Source organism: Acipenser ruthenus, chromosome 6, assembly GCF_902713425.1.
Source record: "Acipenser ruthenus chromosome 6, fAciRut3.2 maternal haplotype, whole genome shotgun sequence".
Classification (NCBI taxonomy): domain Eukaryota; kingdom Metazoa; phylum Chordata; class Actinopteri; order Acipenseriformes; family Acipenseridae; genus Acipenser; species Acipenser ruthenus.
In genome coordinates, this window is record NC_081194.1 from 43,008,195 (window position 1) to 43,030,980 (window position 22,786).

At 35.8% G+C, this 22,786-nt stretch overlaps 1 protein-coding gene across 2 annotated transcripts in view; it reads left to right on the forward strand.

Annotated features, from left to right (window-relative positions):
• Nucleotides 1-22,786, forward strand: part of LOC117410903 (serologically defined colon cancer antigen 8 homolog) — a 139,609-nt gene that overhangs the window by 65,213 nt on the left and 51,610 nt on the right. For both annotated transcript variants that reach the window (XM_034017842.3, XM_034017843.3), the window contains exons 14-16: nt 1,953-2,080; nt 6,968-7,076; nt 9,615-9,746. In XM_034017842.3, coding sequence (XP_033873733.2) covers nt 1,953-2,080; nt 6,968-7,076; nt 9,615-9,746 — 369 coding nt within the window. The remainder of the gene's footprint in view (nt 1-1,952; nt 2,081-6,967; nt 7,077-9,614; nt 9,747-22,786) is intronic.

The following is a 22,786-nucleotide window of genomic DNA, read 5'->3' on the forward strand; positions in this document are numbered from 1 at the left end:
AGCTCTGCAAATGTCAGTGTTTTCTGTGCGCTGATTCAGTCAGCCAACTTGTTTACTTACGACCCGCCCCGTTATCTGATACCAGATACCATGTATTACTATTCATGAGATACGCCTTTTTCTTTTTTTTTTTTCGACTTGTCTCGGCTCTTGTCGCTCCCACTCGGCAATTGAATGGTTTTCTCGGCTTTTTCCAGAGAAAAAACTACTAGAAACACGTTTTTTGCGTTGCTATAATGATGTCGGACCCAGTCCGACAATGGACCGGAAAGGGTTAGAGATTTAGTAGGGATGAAGACAAATATGCTCTAATCAACATTTGGGCCGACGATTCAATCCAGTGAAGCTTGGATAGAAGAGTCCGTAGCAAGCTGCTTCCGGGGCATTGCATACGCGCATGACACCGGGTCGCAACCCAGGTAGAGCATGTCAGTGTGAAAGGGGCTTAAGAATGAGCTTATTCTGCTCTTTAACATAGCACGCTCACACACCAAAAGTCATTTTGCATTTCAGTGGTGTTAATACAATATAGAAAAGGTGTGTGGTACAGTTACTCTGTAGGAAATCAGTATCATCAGTTCAATTACAAACAAGCATTGGTAGATGTGTATTTAATAAGGCCAGTTTCCAAATTTCATTTAACTCTACCATTTCAGTAATTCTGTAGCATTTGGCCATTTTGGCCACTGCTCATGGAAACCTGCATGATGTTTCAAGTGCAGGAGTTGAAAAGGCTATGGTATGCACAATAAAATAGTCAACATCTTCAATAGTACCCACTTAGGGGACTCAGTGGTGTGGCTTCAGAACCAAAAAATGTTCTAGTATTGTAAACCCCCACCCCATCTCTAACCTACCTCAACTATTTCTAGGAATGACGTCAGTAGAATTCTTTAGAATTGGCTCAGATGTTTAATAATGTGTTACCCAATCAATGCATTGGGTGCAGTCCTGTGTTGCCACATACGCATATGGGAAACTTTGTGACAAATGTTACTTGGATATATCATCCATAACTATGAAGCACTCAAAAGTGCTTCATTTAGAAATACTGACACATTTAATGAGACACATTAATCTCAATGTCTTCATAATATTTGTCAGTATGAAATATTTTAATTAAGGATACATGCATGTCACATTCTTTTGTTTTGTTTTCAATTTAGAGTGCCAATTATTTTATGCCAATTTTCTCCCCAGTTTAGAATGTCCAATTTTTTTTTTTCCCCCTCGCCGCAGCTATTCCCCACACAGCTCAGGAGAACGGAAGGTTCAGTGGGCGTCCTCCAATCTCACGACCAAACCAGCTTCCTCTTTTACACTAGGGAACTCGAGAGCGGATGTCAGTGAGCTACCGGCCTCTGCAGGACAAAGGTCAGCCCTGCAGATTGACTGCCTGAGCTCACTAGGCGCCTGGCCGGTATGGTCCACTGTAGCGCGATGAGGAGAAACAGTCCCTGATAGTTTTGCCTCCCTACAGGGAACGCCAGAGCCAATGTAGTGCTCCCTCCAGAATCCCCAGCGAAAACCTGTGACTTCACACAGCCAGGCCGTGAACCTGCGCTCCCCTGACTTTAAGACTCACCCTGCATACCATGCAGCCGTGCTTTTACTAGGTGAGCCACTAGGGGGACCCCTTGCAGTTTGAAAATTAGTTGCTTGATTATTCATCCATTTCAACAAAGGTTTTTTTCAATTTCTGAATTTCATGTCTTATTTATTTATTTAGTATAGTCAGTTCAAATCATGCCAGTATGTCTTGTGCACTACACAAAGAGGTAAGGGGACAAATGTCATGTCAGACTGCACGTTTTAACTGCCTGGTAAACTGGCTGCTCTCTGACTAGGTGCCTGAATCTGCTACTTTTGGCACCGCCAGTGCCCGACTGTTCAGCTGCAACACCTCTGCCTGCTCTTGCACGAGGCTCTAATTATTTTGTATTATTTTTCAGGCTGGAGAAAGAGGCTGCTGTCCGCTGCCGCAGTGACGACGTGAAGGCCTTGACCTTCCAGGCCCAACACCGTGAGCAAGAGCTGATACAGAAGATGCAGCAAATGGAGGCTCTGCATGAGAAGAGCGGTAGGTGGTCAGCAGTGCAGGCCATGCCAAGACACCTTGCTCTCAGAGCTGGGGCCCACACCTCACTGAGAAATGACATCAGGAACACCTGTAACCTTTGGCTGGCCAAAGGGAGCAGATGCTCACTACACTGGAGATTCCGAATTACATATTAGTTAGCATTTAAAAGAGAAAATGGGAAGTGCTGCCTAGTGTCTGTTGATTTCAGAATGCTGCTCTCACATCTGTTGCACCATCTGGATTATGAGTTTATTTACCTGTGTTCGAGAAACTTAAAGCATGCCAATGCCAGAACAAAGTGAGAAAAACAAAGGCTGGGTTTTGTGGGCACACATGTTGTCTAAAGAGAAATGGCATCAGAAGAACAGCAGGAAATACACCAGGCTTCAGGAATTAGTCATTAATACCACAGAGCACTTCCTTCTCTAAGCATGTAATGGCCACTCTGACAGACTAAATCATCTTTTTTTTTTAAACAGAGTTTTTTGTCATTATTTAAGACAGGATTGCCAGGTCCCAGGTTTTATTTGTATTTAAACCTTTATTTTGTTCACTGGCCAGCACACTTTGCCATGTTCAAAGGACTTAAACTAATTGGGATTCTTTCGCACAACTTTTTCACAGCACGTTATTTTGTCATTATATTGGCTCAGTGTACTAATCCACTAGAGCAGTAGCTCACTAATCATATCCCTCCAAGGATAATAGGCTTGCCTGACATTGCCTATAGAGTCTGTACATCTTGCTTATCATACCAATATCCTGTAGTGGTAGTTAGTTCGCTAATATGCATGTGCTGTGCTAAAAATAAATTGTGTTTTGGTGTTTTTCGAAGAAGGCTAACAATGTATTCCTTTTGTTCCCTAAATTGCTTAAAATCAGCTGTCAGTAGCAGAGTAGTAGTATTTTAACATAAGAATAATTGTATTAATACCTTTGAAGATATTCATTGACTCTTTATTAATTACATTATTTCTTCATACAGTCACAGACACAAGTATTGCAACCCTGCGCTAATTTAAGAAAACATGTTAAATACATGCATTTAGTGAACATTAGCCACTAATTAATATGACGAAGACCAAAATACATAATTTCTGTTTAACAAACAATCTTTATTAAAAACAAACAAAAAAGCACTAGACAAAAGTATTGGCACCCCTGCTTTTGTATTTCGTGTGTCCTCCTTTTGCTTTTATTACAGCTTTCAGACGTTTATGATAATTCTTAACCAGTATGTTACATCTTGGTGAAATCTGGTCCCATTCTGTCTTGCATATTGCCTTCATCTCAGACAGATTGGATACACAATGCTTGGCAACAGTTTTTTTTTTTCAGATCAATCCAAAACATTTCTATTGGATGGAGATCTGGTGGTTACGATGGCCATTCCAGAACTTTTACCTTCGTTTTCTTCTTCAAGAATTTAAGAGTTGACTTAGCCGTATGCTTTGGGTCATTGTCATGTTGGAAGCCAATCATCCTACGAGCAGATGGTATCATTGTAGAATGTTTTGATACATGGCTGCATTCATTCGATCGTCAGTCACATGAATGTCTCCAGTCCCTGAACTCCTAAAACATCCCCTTATCATGATCAAACCACCTCCATGTTTAACTGTAGGTACAATGTTTTCTTCACTGAAGGCTGGTATATTTTTGGGGAAAAGTTATATTTTAGACTCTGGACCAGAGAATTTTGTTGAATGCTCCAGATTCCTGTTTATATTTCTTGGCTGATTTAAAAGTGGTTTGCAGTGAGATCTACGTGTACACAACTCTTCTGTGTCCTTTGTACAGTTCTTTCGTGCGCTATTATGCTTGACGCTTCTAAGGCTGCATTCACACTGGGTCCGGACTCGGTCTGGTTTGTTTCGTTTGAAACAATGTATCAATGCTTTTCACAGTTATCAGTGACTAAAGGGACCAAGTTGGTTTGGTTGCAAATTAAAGTTTTTGTTTTTTTTTGGTCCCTTTCCGTTTTTATCAGGACCAAGTCTGTTTGTGTTCACAATGCAGTTTACAAGTGCAGTCGGCTCGTTTATATGGTGTGTGAACCGGATGTTTACAATATCCTGCAAGCCATATTGAAAGATGGCAGCTATTGATGTATTGCTCCGGTTTTTAATGTAGCATGTTTTAGATTCTTACATATTGCTGTGGAAGAAAGCACTGAGGGAGCACATGGCTAATTTAATTAATAGACCTACATGTAATGAATGTCTACAGTAGGAGAATAATGCAGTTTAAGCAAATTCTGCACTATTCTCCTAAATCTTTCTTTAAGTCCTTGGCTTTTAGTTGATTGCACGATTCTCTGTTTGTTGTACCCGTCATTTTCTTTGGATGTCCACTTCTTTCAAGCATTTCAGTTTAATTTCTTCTGTGGTACTTCTTGATTATTGCTCTGATTGGTGGATTTTGGTATTCCATATTTTTTTATTACTGTTCTGTAGCTTTTTCCTTTGTTGTCATCTGCATCCAACTCCTTTGTCTTGACCGTCATCTGCTTGCCAAAATGTTTTTCTTCAACAGATGTTGGAAATAATTATCTCTTTTCCTGGCTATTGATTTTATAATGCAGCTTAGTTAGTGTTTAATGGTTTTCAATCAATGGATACATTTTTTAATTAGTTATATTAATTTTTTTTAGACTTTTAATGTAAAGGTACCAATACTTTTGTCATGAACAAATATTTGAAATTGCTGAATTGTTTTTATAAATATTTTTTGTTAAAGTATCATAAATTGTGTATTTCTGTCATATTAATTAGTGGCTAATGTTCACTAAATGCTTGCTTGTATTTAACATGTTTTCTTGAATTATCTTATATTAAGTGTAGGTTGCCAATATTTTGTCTGAGACTGTATTTACTGTATATAGTTCAAAATAACATGATTGTATGATTGCAGCACTGTTATTTCTGAAAAAATTCTACTCGATCTTGTCCTTTTTTATTATTACATGGGTTTACAAGAAGTACCACACCAGTGGGTGGCCTTTAAAGGTAGTTAAGGATGGGCAATACTAATGTTTTGGATATCGTGCATCACTTACCATAATTAAATGCACATTGCATTAAAAACTTTTTTTATAACGACTTTGTAAGATTTCAAAATGCTATTACAGAAACGTTCCAATTTTACTTACCTAATTGTGGCCATCTTGGTTCACTGCAGATGTAACTCGAGCGTCATCTCTTTTTTAAATTTTATTTTTCTTTTTTTTTTTTTACTCTCGAGGTTGGCTAAATGTAATTATTTGGTGAATGTTTCCATTAAGATTCCCTCATAGCACAAAAGTATAGTGGACAAAGCAGACGGCTGCTGATTCTGCCTATGGAGAGTTCTGCTCAGAGCGCTGTGTTGCTCATGAATTTTGAAGATTTTAACTAGTTGTATAATTGAATACTAATCGGTGAAGCACAATCTTTCTACATTTTTAAGAAGTATAAATGTTCCGGTAAACATAAATACTAATCACAATACTCATACTCTGAAGATTTTTTGTTTTATTTCCCTTTAAAAAACAACGATTTCAGAAAATATAATGTCCAGCATTTTGAAACCTGTTAAAAATGGAATACAAATATGAATTTTAAGTTGGAAATGCACATTTAAGTATAGTAATTGAAGAAGACATATTATGTGTGATTTATTTTTCTTTTGATTGATTTAGAAACACTGCCACATTCAAAACATCAGTTGAACAGGGTTTTTTTTTATTGATACCCTTTTTCAAACTAACTGATTCATGTTTGTATCATCAATGAAAAGTAAACTTTCTGACTGTCTAGGCCTTTGAACATAAGACATACAGAAAGGTGAAAAAAACACATTTCTTTCCTTTACTTTGAGATTTCAAAACCTAAACCAATCAGGTAAGATTTACACTGTTTGCTATTGACGGTGTGTGACCGGGTCATACGTCACTTGCGTGGATAGCCGCTGTTTACAAACTACAGAGAGACAACTGGGGGTGGATTTGAAACGCTGGCACAGGCGCACAGGATTTATTAACACAAACAGAAAAGAAAGTAAAGGTGGTCATGTGACGTTACCAGCCATGGTAACGCACAGAGGACACATACAGCAAGCTGTACAAAAGGCAAAATAAAACACAGTACAAATACTACAAATAAAAGGTGCCCCAGAGGGCGAGCGCTAGCCTTATAAACGAGGCGTCCCGCTCCAGGAACCGGCTACACTACGTAACCCTCGCTATACATCACATGGGATCACAATCCCCTAACTAACCTACTCATGAGCCGGTATTCATACAACGACTCGTGCTGTTTCATATGGCCTTGGCTGGGCATTGCCTTCACAAGCACCGCTTGCAGTCTCAGGGTTGTGTAGCTGTCGTTCCTGCAGCGCGGACCCTCTCCTCCCGAGTACACGCCGCTCCCCTCTGGCATGGCGTTACAGTCGCCTCGAACCATCTCCCGCGGATGCTTTTAAACTGACGGACACTCGGTCAAGAACCGCCCACCTGCTGATTGAGGTCCAGCACAGCCAATCACCTGCTGCCCTTCCCCTCAACCAAGCCTAGCAGGCAGCAAGTCTCAATCGAGCGCCCGTCTGTAAAACAATAATTCAATTAAACAAATCAACTCCAAAACGACACACAATAAACCCATTTCCCCATACAAATTATACCAACACTAAACACACGTGCAGGGCAATCGCCCTGCTACAAGGTGTCTAAAATGTATCATCATTTAAACATACATAATACCAGTAAGCAAAAGTGGGTGTTAGGTGAAATGGCCAACAAATGCCCAGTAGTTATTTAGCTGTCCTGATACTGGAGGGTTGTGTACAATATGAAATATGTAAAATTCTATAGAAATGTTCAAATCTCATATTTCCTTTCTCCATTTATAGTTAATGAACTGGAGGCCTTGTTAAATTCACAAAATACTTTGATAGGCAAACTGAAGGATGAGTGCCGAATCCTGGGTACAAAGCTGGAACGTGTCACAGAGAAGAACAGGCAAGTAGAAATATTATTATTATTGTTGTCATTATTATAAACATTCCCATGCAGCACAATACATGTGTGTGGCGACAGGGAAATGGTGAAAACACTAGTAAATAAGTATATATGTACATCCATCCATCCATCCAGCCAAGGGTGGATTCCGACCCATGATTCCCCGATATTTTACAAGTCAAAAATCCAAGAATACTGCACGTGTAGAAATGTTGGTTTTCATAGCTTTGGCTCACAAAGAGCTCTTTTTAAATTAACGAAATGGCAGTCAGTCTTTATCATCAACATTTTATACATGTGGACATTTTATACACATTTTGTATTCACAAAACACTATACGCTGGACTAATATAATTATAGTAAACATGTGATGTTTCATTTTCCCTTGTTCTGTGCTTTACTCTCAAACGGCAAGTGTGCCTAGTAATATAACCAATTCAAACATTCTATTTTATGACAAGGCTAAGTGCAAGTTAACATTTTTGAAAATAACGTAAAAATGTTGGTTAAAGCAACTAAAATGTATTAACATAAACGAATCATAACATGCCATTTTCACTGAAGTATAGACACAATTCTACCTATTACATTTAAAATGAAATGATAATAATTGTGAAATTTCCTAACAAATGCCTCCTATACAGTAATATGAATGTGTGACACTCTTGGCCTTGTGTAAAATCTGTGTTAGCCATGTTAACGCGCATGGTCTGTCAAGGGACAGGCAGATCGCCTGCTAAAGCGAGCATGTGGAAACTAGGCTAAAGTTATAGTATGGCTTCCTTAGGCAAGCTTAGTTAGGCCGGGTAGTGCCCTCCTTGTTCAACTGTAAGTGTGGCAAATACATTTCTGTGTTATAAAGATTTCATAAGACTGAACTATCTCAAGTTACTTAATCACAAATGTACTTCTGTTTGTATCTTCAGGCTATTTTCTTTCTGCCTAATGTCCCAGCAAAATCATATTTCCCTGCAAGCAAATTTGTCTAAAGAAAAAAAAAAATGATTGGTGCAAATTCAAGTAACATTGCACTGCAAACACATACAGTGTATATATTGTTGATCATCAGGCTCGACATAGCTGTTAAACAACAAGAAAATACCAGTTTAATTGGGATCTGGTTGTGCAAAAATTTTAATTTACTTGCCAGAGGCTGAGAGACTGCGATTTGTACTTAAGCGCAGCTGGGAAAAAGCTGATGATGAAGCTCATATATATATATATATATATATATATATATATATATATATATATATATATATATATATATATATATATATATAGTGTATAAGATTGAGTATATCCTCTCAAGACAAACTAAACAATAACCAACTAATTAAACTAAAGTTTCAAACTAAACAAGTACTATACAGTCACCACTTAGAACGGGCGCGTTTGTGGTAACGTGATTAGTAAGCGATGGACGGTACAAACTCCCACACAATAACCTGATATTCAAAAATGTCCCCCAGTCACCGGTACAGTAAACAAAACAAACACTTGTGTATGCGTTTAAAAATCTTTAAGACACGCATTACACTAATAATAAAAAATATATATATATATATATAAATGTGATAAAAAGTAAGTGCAAAAAAGTAATGCAAGTGCAGAAATGTACAGAACAGGTAAGCTATACTACTGCAAATTGTTTCCAGCGAAGAACTCTGCATCTGGACAGTCTGTTTTTGCAAATATGGACAGCAAACTTTGTCAGCATTTTCCCAATTCGGCTTTATATCTGGATGCTACTCCATAGCACGCCGCAGCGTGTCTGCTTCAGGCAGAGCGTCCTGGTCACCAAGGTGACACAACTGAGAATTCTTCCTCTGACATACCCTCTGGTGTTGTCCGTGTTTCAGGTTCGGTTGTAATTTCCTCCTGAACTACAGAAAACCCAGCTTTTTCTGAAGCAATATTACATTGTTTGCTGATTGACAAAGTTCCAAGCATGCTTTAGCAAGCGCACAGTATCTAACAGAGATTTTATTTACACACTGAATTTTTGTGCCAATGCTCATCGCTTTTCTCTTTCCAGCCATGTTGCTGTTGCAGTCACTGCTGTTTTTTCAAACTGTAAACCCGACAGTTTGACAAATAGCCTTGGTACAGTACAGAGGTAATCGCTCAGTAACGAGGTGCAAACAGTTGATTTGATCGATCTGTTAAGCTTTTACTACAGTAAAGTGCTGCCTTTTATGTGAATGGCAAGGTAACAAGGTGAAAACAGCTGATTGGTGGATTAGTAAGAGCGATTGCTACAGTATAAGCAAGTTCTGCGCCCTATTCTTAGGTGTGACATCACTATTCATGCGCTACAAGTCTGTCCCTGCAATATACTATTATATAATATGGTATGACGCAAGTTTGTTTAGTACATTCTAATGTCCAAACTGCATGTATCCAAATAAAGGGTAAACAAGGCCTTTAAGTAAACAGTTTAACAGAGTTCTTATTCAGTGCTGAATCTTTAACTGCTCTTTTCTTCAACTAATACGTTTTGATTCAGAAAAAACACTAATAGTTTGTACTGTTTAGGTCAGAAATTGGCCAGCTTTCCCAGGAGAACATGTACCTCCGGGATACTCTGGAGAAACTGCAGTCTCGCAGTGACGAGATGGAAGCGCAGTGTATTCAGCATGGGCGGATGCACGAGAGAATGAAACAAAGGTAAGTAAGCACTATTGTGTTCTAAAATCCCATTGTACAATTTGTAATAAGGCCCTGCCACATTTTGAAATAAAATAGTGCATGGTGTATTACACAATGAGACAGTTATTACAAATTGTAATTAAACACTTTTATAGGTTTCAGGTCTTGTGTGTTATTCAGCCATCCTTGTATTTCATTAACTCAATGAATGTTTATTATTTATTTATTTATTTATTAGCAGACGCCCTTATCTGGGGCGACTTACAATTGTTACAAAATATCACATTATAAAATATCACACTACAGAATATCACATTACAGATAACAACAGTTATATAAGTACAATAAAATCAGTAGCACAAGATCAAATTCAAATAAGAGCAAAATAAAGAATACAGTAAATAATTGCATTTAAGAGCGAGTTCAAATAAGAGCAGTTAACTTATAGTAAAAATATTTACTTATCTGAGTAAAGTCCAGTAAGAGCACTTACAAAAAAACGTGAATATGGATACCTATAAGAGTAAAATCAAATACAAGATACTGGAAGAAGTTATAATTAAGAGCAGTTGTAGAATACAGCAAAGTATGGAGCAGTTCATTGCAAGTACAAGCTGATGCAAGTACTGGAACAACTGGGTGCTATATAGTCCAGTATAGTCGAGCGTTGAGGTTTACAGATGCTATCTGAACAGGTGAGGAGGTGCCGGAAGGTGGTCAGGGACTGAGCAGTCTTGATATCTATGGGTAGGTTGTTCCACCACTGAGGGTCAAGGGTGGAGAAGGAGCGGGCTCTGGAAGCGGGGGAGCGGAGAAGGGTACAGCTAATCTGCCGGTGGTGGAGGAGCAAAGGGGACGAGAGGGGGAGTAAGGAGAAATGATAGTCTGGAGATAGGATGGAGCAGTTTTATGTAATCTCTTACCTTTATACCTAACTTACAAAGTGTTGGAAAAATGAAATGTATAAAAGGATATACTCAAAGGCTCTTAAGTATTTGCATTAAACCATAATTATCCTTCCTGTTAGAAATTGCATTCTATGAGGTTTTAGACATCTGATTTAATTAAACATCTTTCTATCACATTATACAGAATGAAGCTACTTTTGGAGGCTATTATGAATATAGAATATTTTTGAAAGTTTTCTGTGCTTCATTGAGAGATTTACTCTACAATGTTGTACAAGCCCCCCGCTGCTCCACACTAATGAGATTCACTGTTTCTGCAGTATGTTTAAGTGAATTGCATTCAGTGGATGTAAACAAAAGAGATCAGTATGAGGTCTGTGAAAGCGATAGCAAGAAGGTACACTGTCAGTAGGGTAACATTTTATTAACAAGAGTTTTCCATTTCTACTGACAATACCTGATAAAACAAAACAAAAAACTAAAATGCTTCTCTCTACAAACTTGAATTATGTCCTGCGATGATCATCTACTTTGTACATTTCATATATGTCCAGAAAGAAAAGAAAAAGATTCTGAATAGACACTGTGTATAGGTAGCAGGGTTTTTTTTGTTTGTTTGTTTGTTTTTGTTCTTAACATCTGAATTCCAGAGTCTCTTTCAAGCAGAAAATTTCAGAATTGTGTCAAACTGTGCGAGTGTTTTTACGATGTGGACCGATATCATAAAGCATTCCTGTGAGGGAAAAGCACATGTACTTGGCATTCCAGCGCTGCTGGTCCTGCTGCCACTTCAACTGACAATTTCTCATAAAGCACTTAAGATTCTGATGTAATGTCTTCAGTCATTTGAATACTCAAATAGCACTGTTTACTTTGACTAGTGACCTAAAATGTCTGACATACACAAATGTATTCAATGATTCTCCGGGTCATATTAGATTGTGGGTATTATAAAAGACAATTTAAAACTTTTGTTTCACTCATTTTACAAAGCTACCACTGCCACATTGTCAAACGCTTATATTTCAGACAATATTTGTGGTAATGGCTTCATATTTGCAAGGATCTATACACACTGTATGCTAAATATGACTTCTTGCCTCGTATGGTGAACTCCATTATAACAATGATTTCTGGGAAAGAGATATGGTTCTTTCTCCTGACCCAAGCAACATGGAGACCGGCAGTTCATGTTGTGTGGAGTTCATCATTCTATGAAGAATGAACTCCACACAACATGAACAGGTAGTCTTCGTCTTATTAAATCATTGTTTGTTACATTTTCTGCACTCCATGAATATTTGACATGTTTAATAAAGTTACCATTATAAGGATAATGAGGCCGGTACACCATGGGGTCATATTTTAGTGGCCTCATTACAGGAATTCCAAATAGCTCAGGTTTGCTCAGAGACTGGGTAAATTTTCTGATCATTTTTTTAAACATGCCAAATATCCATGAGGACAGATACAGTAATAAAATATAATTAAAACAAATGTAATACAAAACTTAATATTTTGCAAATTCTGTAGGTATAAAGTATTCATCTAATGCTTATATTATTGAAGCACTAGTGGTTGTAACAATCTATTGTTAATCAATTTCATATGTTGAATTGTTTTGTTTTCTTGAATTGTTAGGTAGTGTCCATTTGCAATTTTAAGCACCTGGTAGACACTGACATCTGGCTTGAGTGAGTGATGAGAGTCTAGGAAAAGTGTTGGTACTCACAATTAAGATATGAGGACACAGTGGTAATTTCTAACATTTCAAGTAGTTTCGTTGATTTATTTGTCGAGTTTCAACATGTTAAGAAATCCTTCCTTCAAAAACTTCTTCAGTAGCAAGCTGTAAATCATAGTACTGTACTCCAGCAAATGTATTTTTTTCTCAGTGACCCCCACCATGTTTCTTCTTTGCTGACTTGTAATACACGTTTGTTTCGTGGGTGTATGCATGTGGGTTTATGTGGGGGTATCGATGCAGCTCTCTGAACTTCTTATACAGATTCTGTTAAAAACAGACATCCTACCATCCAAAATTAACACTACATATTGTCAAACACCTACTTTTAAAAACACGCTGCCTGGAACTCCTCATTAAAAAATAAAATATATTCCAAAACTATAATAGTACAATGCAGTTTAAAGTACTATCTGGTAAACACCCAGACATTTTACTGGAAATGTAGCAGAATTTTTTATTTAGATGTAAAGGTAAACCATGAAATAAGCATATTGTAAGCATCAGCATTTAAAGTACAAATAAAAAAGGCATTTTTAACTTTACCTTGTTATAATTAAAATCATTTGTTTGATTTGTTATCATTTTTCTGTATTTAAATGCCTGCTAACTTGTTTGCTTTCTGGATTTGAGAAATCATGTTATATTGTGCCTTTTCAACTTAAAGCATCCACATGCAAAAGCGATTTTAAAGTGTACAAAATAGCATAATAATTAACTCACCTTTTAGAGGGAAATTATGTTATTTTAACAGACTGGGTTCTTCACTGAAACCTTATGTAACCTGTTAATTTTAAAACAACTTTTGCCCTTAAATGTTATAAAAGGCAGATATGTTAAGGTATTCTTCAGTTCTTCATTTTCATTTTTTATTTTAGGGCATGTGATGTCTCACCTTTTAAACTCAAGCCTGATTTTGCCTTGTTTTGCCTATTTGTATGTTATCCATTCATAAGGATTACAAGCATGTAACACACATCAAATGAAAGGCCACAAAATTCTCTTTCTTGCTAGCACATGTTTGTTATTAATATATATTATAAAAACTACCCCCATACAAAAACGCATAACAAAAAATTCTCATTTATTTTGTTACTCATTGAGAACAAAAGAGCTCAAGGATAAAATTACACTGCAAAATGAAACTTGTATTGCTTCTGAGCATAAGTGCCAAATTTGGTGTGAAACAGACAAACAATAACAAAGTTATGGCATTGGGAACCTTGACACATATTTTCATTTTATATATGTGTTTCTACCTATTACAGTTGTTCAGTTAGAGGCACTTTAACACACCTACTGATTTAATGTGCAGTACATGCAAACCATTCCATATGTATTCCGGAGATATTCTCTTGAGAATGTCGGGCCCGTGGACGGTGAAAAGGGTTAAAGTTATATTGAGCCGACTCCGTTTCTTAATTAAACTCTTGGAAAAGCACTGATTGTGAAACAAGATCACTTTAGTTTTTTCTCCCATAACCTGAAAAATGATAATGTAAAAAAAAAAAAAAAAAAAAAAAAAGCTCCTTATTTTCAATTCAAACTGAACACAAAAAGTGAGTTCAGTTTCATAGTGTAGCACTGTCATATCATATTAGTTTACGTGATTAACAGACTTAAAACAAACACATAAAACAAAGAGCCATGAATATAGGACAGGGTGCTGTATGTCACAAGTGGACATGGCACCACAAGAGGGCATAGCAGCTGCCCACCAGTGCCAGAATCAGACCTGTCATTAAGGGAATGTTCACATGTTCTTAACTGTTCTGATCAGAAACGAACAAACTTCCAAATTCTACTCTACTATCAGTATGTGTTGAAAGTGTTTGAATACAAATTAACTTATTGGGGCATATTAATATATCTTTTTGTATCCTTGTATCCTGTAAATAGTAGCCCCTGTTTAGGAGAACCAATAGAGGACAGAAACAGGAGACCAATAAATAATGACTAAAGCCTTCCAACAACTTATAATTCTAAATGTGTGTGTTTTGTTTAAAAATCTTCTGGATCTATAACATGAAGCATGAGCAGTCCTGGATAACATTTCTTGGTATCTCATATTGAACACTGTAACCCAGTGTACTGTGCACCTTGTTTATAACAAACAGTTCATATAAACACAGAAAATCACCTAAAATGTATAAAACTGACTAAATGATAATAACATTTAAATTGTGGCCTGTTAATGACATACTGTAAAAACTTATTTTGGGGGAGGGGGAAAAAGTAATGACAAAAGCTGTAAAAATGACATTCCATTTGTGATAATGCAAAAACTGCATGAACAGCAGTTGAAATGACTGCAAGCTGACCAATATTGTAGCTCAAGTGGTAAACCTCTGAAAATGTGGTGCTAATGTAGATTCCTAAAAAGGACAAGGTTTTATTGAGAGAGAGAGAGAAAAATGTGCAAAGATATACAACAAGTAATTGTGGCAAGTTTTGAAATGCCTTTTTTTCAGAAAGGCAACAGATTTAATGTGCTGTTTCATTACAAGTGTCAGCAACCTGTGAACATGAATCATTAGTCTTTTTATTTGGGTTTTGGCAGATAGTGTACACCTAAAAAACTATTAGACTAAAAAGACCATTACATTAATATTTCACTGGTATTTCGATCAAACACAGTCCAGCTGTGACTGGCATGGTACAGGCTGATCTGTAAGTTTCTTTAGATTTATTCTGAAGTTCTGGATAAAAGTTTCAGCAGTTTTTTTTTTCTTTTTTTCATACTTTTTATAATGTTTGCAACCATTTACAATATTGTTTTTGTATTAATATTTTTTTAATATACATGTTACTGCGATAGTCCGAATTCAGTCAATATTAAGTTTTACCGGTAAATGTCAACATTTACCATATAAGATGGTAAATGTCAGAAATTATGAAGAAATACATTGCTTTTCCGACATTTACCGGTTAATCAAAGCGTATTGGTAAATGCAGGTATATCAAAGAATGTATTTATTCCTTCATATTTATTGTCAATTGTCAATTAACAAAATCATTATTATTTTGTCGAAGAATGTTTTATTTCTGCATACACATTTTCCATTAACAAAAAATGTTGATGTCGAATAAATATATGTATTTCTGCATACAAATTTACCATTAACAAAAAACATTAATTTTGAACAATATATCGCAGCAGTGTGGAGTAGTGGTTAGGGCTCTGGACTCTTGACTGGAGGGTCGTGGGTTCAATCCCAGGTGGGACACTGCTGCTGTACCCTTGAGCAAGATACTTTACATAGATTGCTCCAGTAAAAACCCAACTGTATAAATGGGTAATGAAAGAATCATGTAATTGTATGTAAAAATAATGTGATATCTTGTAATAATTGTAAGTCGCCCTGGATAAGGGCGTCTGCTAAAAAATAAATAATAATAATAATAATATAATAATATAATTATATATATATAATTTCTGCATACACATGTTCCATTGACAAAATAAACATTAATGAGCTTACAGTTATGCAGATTTGAGCAATTGAACATGGTACTGAACAATACTGTGATCCACTTATGTAGAACAACCAACATTCCAGTAAATTTGTGTGTAAAACAATTCACAATGGTGTTGAAGGATATTGTACTCCAAATACATAGTAATTTGATGAAATATAGCAAAATTAAATCATTTTCAACAGAAAATCACACTTTGGTTATGACACAAAAAGTGCAAATACAGGCACTAAATAGATATATTTAGTTACTTATAGCAGCACGGTAGACTCTTGTGACACTTGGAGTTACACAGGATTCCTGAAGCCTTACAATGCACGAAAGCGAGACATTCGGTCATTAGCCAAAGGCAAAATTAGTTTTTGCATGTTGTTTTTCATTTTATGCATGTTATGTGAACATTTATTTTTTTATTATTAAGCTGAATTTCTACTTTAATTGATATATTTCAATAGCACAAATAGAAATGATAGACATCACTTTCTTTTGTGTTTTTTTTAACTGCCCAAATACTTTTGTCTGCTACTGTATATGTAGCGCTTCTTTTCTAGTATAGTTGCCATCTAGTCAACAAGTGTTAGTATTTATGGTAATACACAACTGGATCCTACTTCAGTCTGGATTGCAGATAAGGCTGTAAATCTATGTTTAAAAGAGTACACATTTAAACCTTCTGCGTTAAAGGAATATTTTCAGTGGAAAAGGTATACTTGATTTATAGTCCCGATATATTTCAATTTTTTTATTTTGCATTGATTTCCAAAAGCAATATCCAGTTACAGGGGTATGCAATGTATGTATCAAGATACTAAATAATGCAATTTATTACATTGTAATCCTCAACAAAATAGTTTGAAGTAAATCTCCAGTAAAACACGATGCTCTTTCAAAATCCAACTACAAATTATCCTCAAACAGATATTGGAGCAGATAATGCAGAAATACTAGGGGAGGATTTGTTCCTCCTCAGTCCCGTGCTTACTAAATATCTACTAATAGATAATTGTCCTTTTCAAATTGAAGCAAAGTTTAATGAGCAATTCATCACACAAGTGCACTGGTACCCCTAAACTCTTCTCATTTTTTCACAAATGTAGAATCCTGCCTTTAGTGTTAATAAGACATCTGAGTGGGTTAAGTGGGCATTAAGTACTGATCAGTCTCAATACTTTTTGGAGGGTTTATACCTTTATGCATATTTAAAAAAAAAAAAATGTTTTTAATTGCAAGAGTATCTCTTTGTAGTGCGTAATGCATACATACAAATGTATTTAAAACTACTAAAATTTAAATTGAGAAAAACAAAACTGCAAATGACATACTGCTATTAAGAAACAAATATTCACTGCACTAAAAATCAATATAAATCTTTGTCAAACAACTATCCAGAGGCGAATTGCAACAGGGGAGAATTGGTTTGGGCAGATCTACTGATTCTGCACAGCAAATTTGATAACACTAACAATCTGTTTTATTACTCACAGCCTGGCAAGAAGCTGCTCATGTCTAAAGACTGCTTATCCCTAAGTATTACTTCATCAGAGTAGTACATTAAATATAAATAACTGTCAATTTGTTACTAAGGTACTTTTGTTCTTTTAATTATACTTAAGGCTACGATTTTGTCACGGAGGGCACGGAACTTGTGAAAATAGTGAATTTGAATAAAGTCTGTGAAATCTTGGAAATGGATGTAAAAACACATTTGATTAGGCACTTCCTTTATTTCTATCAAAATGCAGTAGGTCGTGCTCTGAAAATACAAATCTGCAAGTCTCTATAAATTGTTTGGTTGTGTATGCACACAGCATTTATGTGTAGCTATGTAGGTCAGTGAATTAGATTTGTAGCTGAGCAAGCATGAAAATGGGTGACAGCTAAAATACAAAAGAAATCGTGAGTGAGCTGTTTTCTGTAAAGACAGAAGTGGCTTTCTTTACAATATGCTGTGGTAAAGTGGCTTGCCTTGCGCAGGTGTAGTTGGTGCATTGCTCAGGAATAACAGACACAAGACAGTGGAAGTTCAATAAAACAGCTCCTTTATTTGGCTGGGTTGCGTGTCAACAACACTAAAATAATAAGCATGGGTGCTACACAGCAATGTGTATCGCTCTGTGCAAAACAAGGTTTTCAGTCTAGAAACAATAAGACACTAATAATTAACACACAACACAGACACGGTCACTTCTCCCAATAGTGAGTGGTCTTGTGCAGGTGTGGTAAAAGACAAACAGTTAGTGAAATAGTGGTGTAGTGTAGTCCGAGTTTAGTGCTGGCTTGTAGCGACAGCTCCCAGCTAAACAGTTAGCAAATCAAACAAACAAAACACGAAACACTCACGGGTCCTTTGATGTGGTTACTGAAAAGGAACAGATTACGTCCCCTAAAATACTCAGGCCCCCTCCGATAGATAGTTCAGTCACATCTCCTCCAATCCATGACTGATACATCACTTGCCATACCAGGGCGATGACTTCTGGTACCATGACTCTGCCCCCTTCCTGGATGGCTGGCTTCCGACTGACCCTGGAATGACCATCCAGTCCAGGGCACACTGTTCCTGTTTCACAGCACCCTCACAAGTTGGGAGGGAGATTGTTGATTTGGATTCATTCACTCTCTGTCACACATGCTGTTTCAGAATCGTGGAAAATCTAAATCCTGGTTCATACTTCTGTCGCTGATGAATGCGATACGTCAGGTGCAGACAGCTATAAAAGCTGTGCAGCTTCACTATTTGCTGTACGAAGGACACGTACTGTCGCAGCCCTTTTGACAGCACAAAGTGGTTGCAGCTGAAAAAATCAGGTCTTATTGTAGGCAATAAGACCTGACACAGAGGCCATTATTAGGCAGCATGGACCGTTTGGTTGTAATAGCAGTCCATAATGCCTGGTAATGCCCGATGTGGAGGATCTTATTGCTTTCATACTTCAGTGTTACAGCACAATTAATTTAGTTTTATGTATCCTTCCACATAAGCACTCTAAAGTGAATGTTCTACAAAATATAGTCCTCCATTATAACAACATTGCATATGCGCTTCTCTGTAAAATGAGTATACAAAAGTGGTTTTAAAACACATTGTTGCCATTATGTTACCAATTTAATATTTTCTTAATTGTCTGCAAGTATACCAGACATTGTTATCACTCACAATGGTTGCATATAGTCCAGTTCATGGATAAAGATAGAAGCTGGTGGATTCTTTGGACATTTCATTATATATTTCTCTTGTGACTTGATGGGGCAGTTTGGATCATCGGGGCACTCATACATTTAATGATCATATTTTAAAAACCCTTTTAAATGGCCCCTACATGTTTTGTTGCAGTACGGACTTACTGCACTGGGGCAGCTGCTCAATTAGTGCCTTCCACTTCGACTGACAGGCGTTTTACTGGGAGAGATGGTGTTTTTAGGGGCACTTATTGTACAACCACGTCATCCATTTGCTATTTTAACAAAACAATGCTGCTCATGTTTGCTTTATTTTATTTAAATAACAATTTAAAAAAATAAATAAATAAAATTAACTATTGAAACTTAAAGTTAATTCAGAGTGCATAGTAAATCCAAGATGGACTACCAGCTAAATAATGATCGGATTTTTGCACATTAAAAGGCTTTTTAATGGTTTAATTTTTAGGGTTTTTAAGGTTTTGTTTCAGAATCTATGTTAGGTTGAAACGGATTCAATAAAATCCATTTCGATTTTTTTTTCTGTTTTAATATACTGCCTTGTTTTGCTTTGTTATTGGTAAAGAAGGTTGTAGACTGAGTTTGTTCCAAGGCTTTTTAGGTTCCATTCTTTAATATGTACATCATGTGCGGTTTTGAAATGCGCATTTACGCTCAAATATGTTATCAGTATAACAAGAACACCAAAAAAGGCAATCCCCTTTTCAAATTCCCCCTTCCTTCAATGTATTGTTTTGAGGGCAAGTAGGTTTTCCATGTAGGCAGAAGCTTGTGTCCCTACAGGTAAAACTACTGCCTCCTGAAAGAGTAGAACCTACATAAGGCTAAACTGTTGAAAATCATACCGTAGTAAGCCACACCACCAAGGAATTCAGTTTTAATCTGGAATTGATCATAAGATATTACAGCACAGATATATTTTTGACATTGCATCATGTTGATTATTTCTATTTTTGCTATTTTTTGTTAAATACTATACTAGAGCATAAAATAGAGACAAAATATAAAATGGTCCTTAAGAGGTTGCTTTTCTATAGGTGATGATAGACTACATAAAAATTAACCCAAGTTCTGTGTGCTAACAGGAATTCGGTGTGTTTTGCAGAGTTCTACATTTAGAACCCCAGGGACTTGTTTTGTTGTAAAATTTGTAAAAAACTTAAAGCAAGAGATTTGTGAACAATGTATCTGTAGAGGGGTTAAGGCTAAGGTGTATGTGATAATGAGCAGGTGAAAATAGGTTTAATTTACAGCCACCTTTTCTTTCTGTTGAACTATAATTGGTGGTGCAATCTGTGCTGTGAACTGCTGCTACATTACAGGGCACAAGAAACACAAGCAGCTTGATTTATTGATGTGCTGCAGAAGTAAAGCCAAGCATCACAGGAGTTTTAACACAAAATTCTGTGCATGTGATATCTTATAAGGTAGGCTTCAGCAAATTCCCAGTACATCTTTTGGAAATACTGTACATCTAAAACTACCTAAATTAAGCTTCATAATTGTCTTTATCTTTATATATACTGTATATAGAATAATAGGTGGGCTTCAGTGAGTTACAGGAAAATAATTCCATCTAGGGTTTCTGTGACATCATAAATTACCAAGACTGAAGGTTTTTCAGTTTAAAGGTAAACTATGTATTTGGGCAATCTTAAAACAAATATTATACAACATTTCGAATTATACCTTGCCTGTTTTATACACGTGTTTTTAACACCTTGCCACTAACTTTTTTTAAATGCACGATGTTGTTAGACAATTTACAAAGGGCAGTGTTAACACAATTTTAAATTCATTTTAAACCCCATATAAGTGAGTGACAGGATTTTCTGGTGTTGTGATCTGTTAATATAATGGCATGACAATGTGCAACGATAAGTGATTTGTATTTTGCTTGTGCATGGTAAGTTTTATTTGCAATCTCATCAAGCTTATTGTTACTTAGGATGTCACGTCCATAACGCTAATTTCGGCAATTAATATTAAGAAACGGTTTGCAGAGAAAGTTTGAAAAAAATATAATGTAGTATACAACTTTTATAAACATTTTACCAAGAAAATGTTATGGACGTAACATTTGACTTTTTATAAACACCACCGTTATTTTGAATGACTATAAAATATTTTCCCTTTTCCAAGAAAATGTATTATTATTATTATTATTATTATTATTATTATTATTATTATATTTCTTAGCAGACGCCCTTATCCAGGTATTGTTAACTTGGTATTACATACCCATCGAGTTCAAATGGGGCATAATTACAAATGTATAACTAAAACATTTATCCTACAGTTGAAACCTAAAAATGTATGAAAGTCAGACTTCTGAAAATGTTGCTTTTTTATTTTTTAACAGTAACTTTAAATGGCTGTAAAGTAAAGAAAAGGCACAAATTGAACAAAATATTTATAATTTTAATAGGATCAGCCGATGTTATATCATAGTTAATCTAATAAACAGTACCACATCTTCAAATCTATTATTACTGTGACCTTAACACTGCAGATACGCATGTGTGTATAAAATACACTGGCTTTGAGACCACAAAGGTCTCGTCTTCAGATGAGAAGTGAAACCAGAAATGAAGAAAGTTAATCTAACAGACTGTTGTCGGTATTATCCAAAAACCTTGAAAATATCAAATATTCTACATAAACAAATACATGTATAGTATCCAGCACTAGCCAGGCACCTCCCCAGAAAACTAATATCTATACACATACAATCTAAGCAGTTTACACTCAAAATTATCAACGTTTTTCAACTCCAGTAGTATCATATTTTCACAAGAATCTAAATAATTATCCAAACCGACATTGTCTTCTGGATAGTAACATTTTGAATAGATTAAGTACTTACCGAACCACCTGCAAAACTTTGACATGCACGGATTGATTTTAACAGGAAAGGGGATGGTTTTTTGTTCTTTTAAATCAAATGTTTTATTGTTCATTAAACATTTTTTAGATGTATGACCTATAATAACATGTTCTGTTGCTACCTATAAGGTAATGTTTACTAAAATTGTATAGCAATTGTAGTTCTATTGCAGAAACAGGGACACCAGCACAACCCTAAATGTTTACCATAGTAAAAGCATAGCAAAGTTTAATAAAGCATAGTGAATGCATGGTGAAGCACAGGTAAGCATTGTAAAGCCCAGGGGGAATGTAAAGCATATTAAAAGACACAGGACACCATAATAGACTATGGTAAATGTGTAGTATAACCATGGGGAAAATTACTGTAAAGATTTACAGTGGTAAGCTTTTATAAGGAAATGTATTTTCAGAAGATAAACACATATTTGAGAATGTACATTAACAGTGCCATGTTTAGTAGATTTGAAAAACTATTATAAAGAAATAATATGGATGTGTGGTTTTATTAGGCATCTTTACTTACTATTTGTTCAATTTACCCACATAGTACAATAAGAACAATATTTAGTATACTACTTATTAGAGTTACTATATCTGTGTGGTTTAGAAGTCTTGTTTACATTTTTACAAAGTAACTAATAAAACAGTTTTACAAGATTACTGGAAACATTAGGTTACATCCAGATATAACCTATTAACAACTCCATAATTTAAACAAATGTTTTTTTCTTATTTCTTTCTCAGTCGCATTCTTTTACATTTTAAATATTAGAGCATGGTCCCTGTATTGTCCTTATGCCTTTTTATTTGATAAATTATATTAAATAATACTTTTCAAT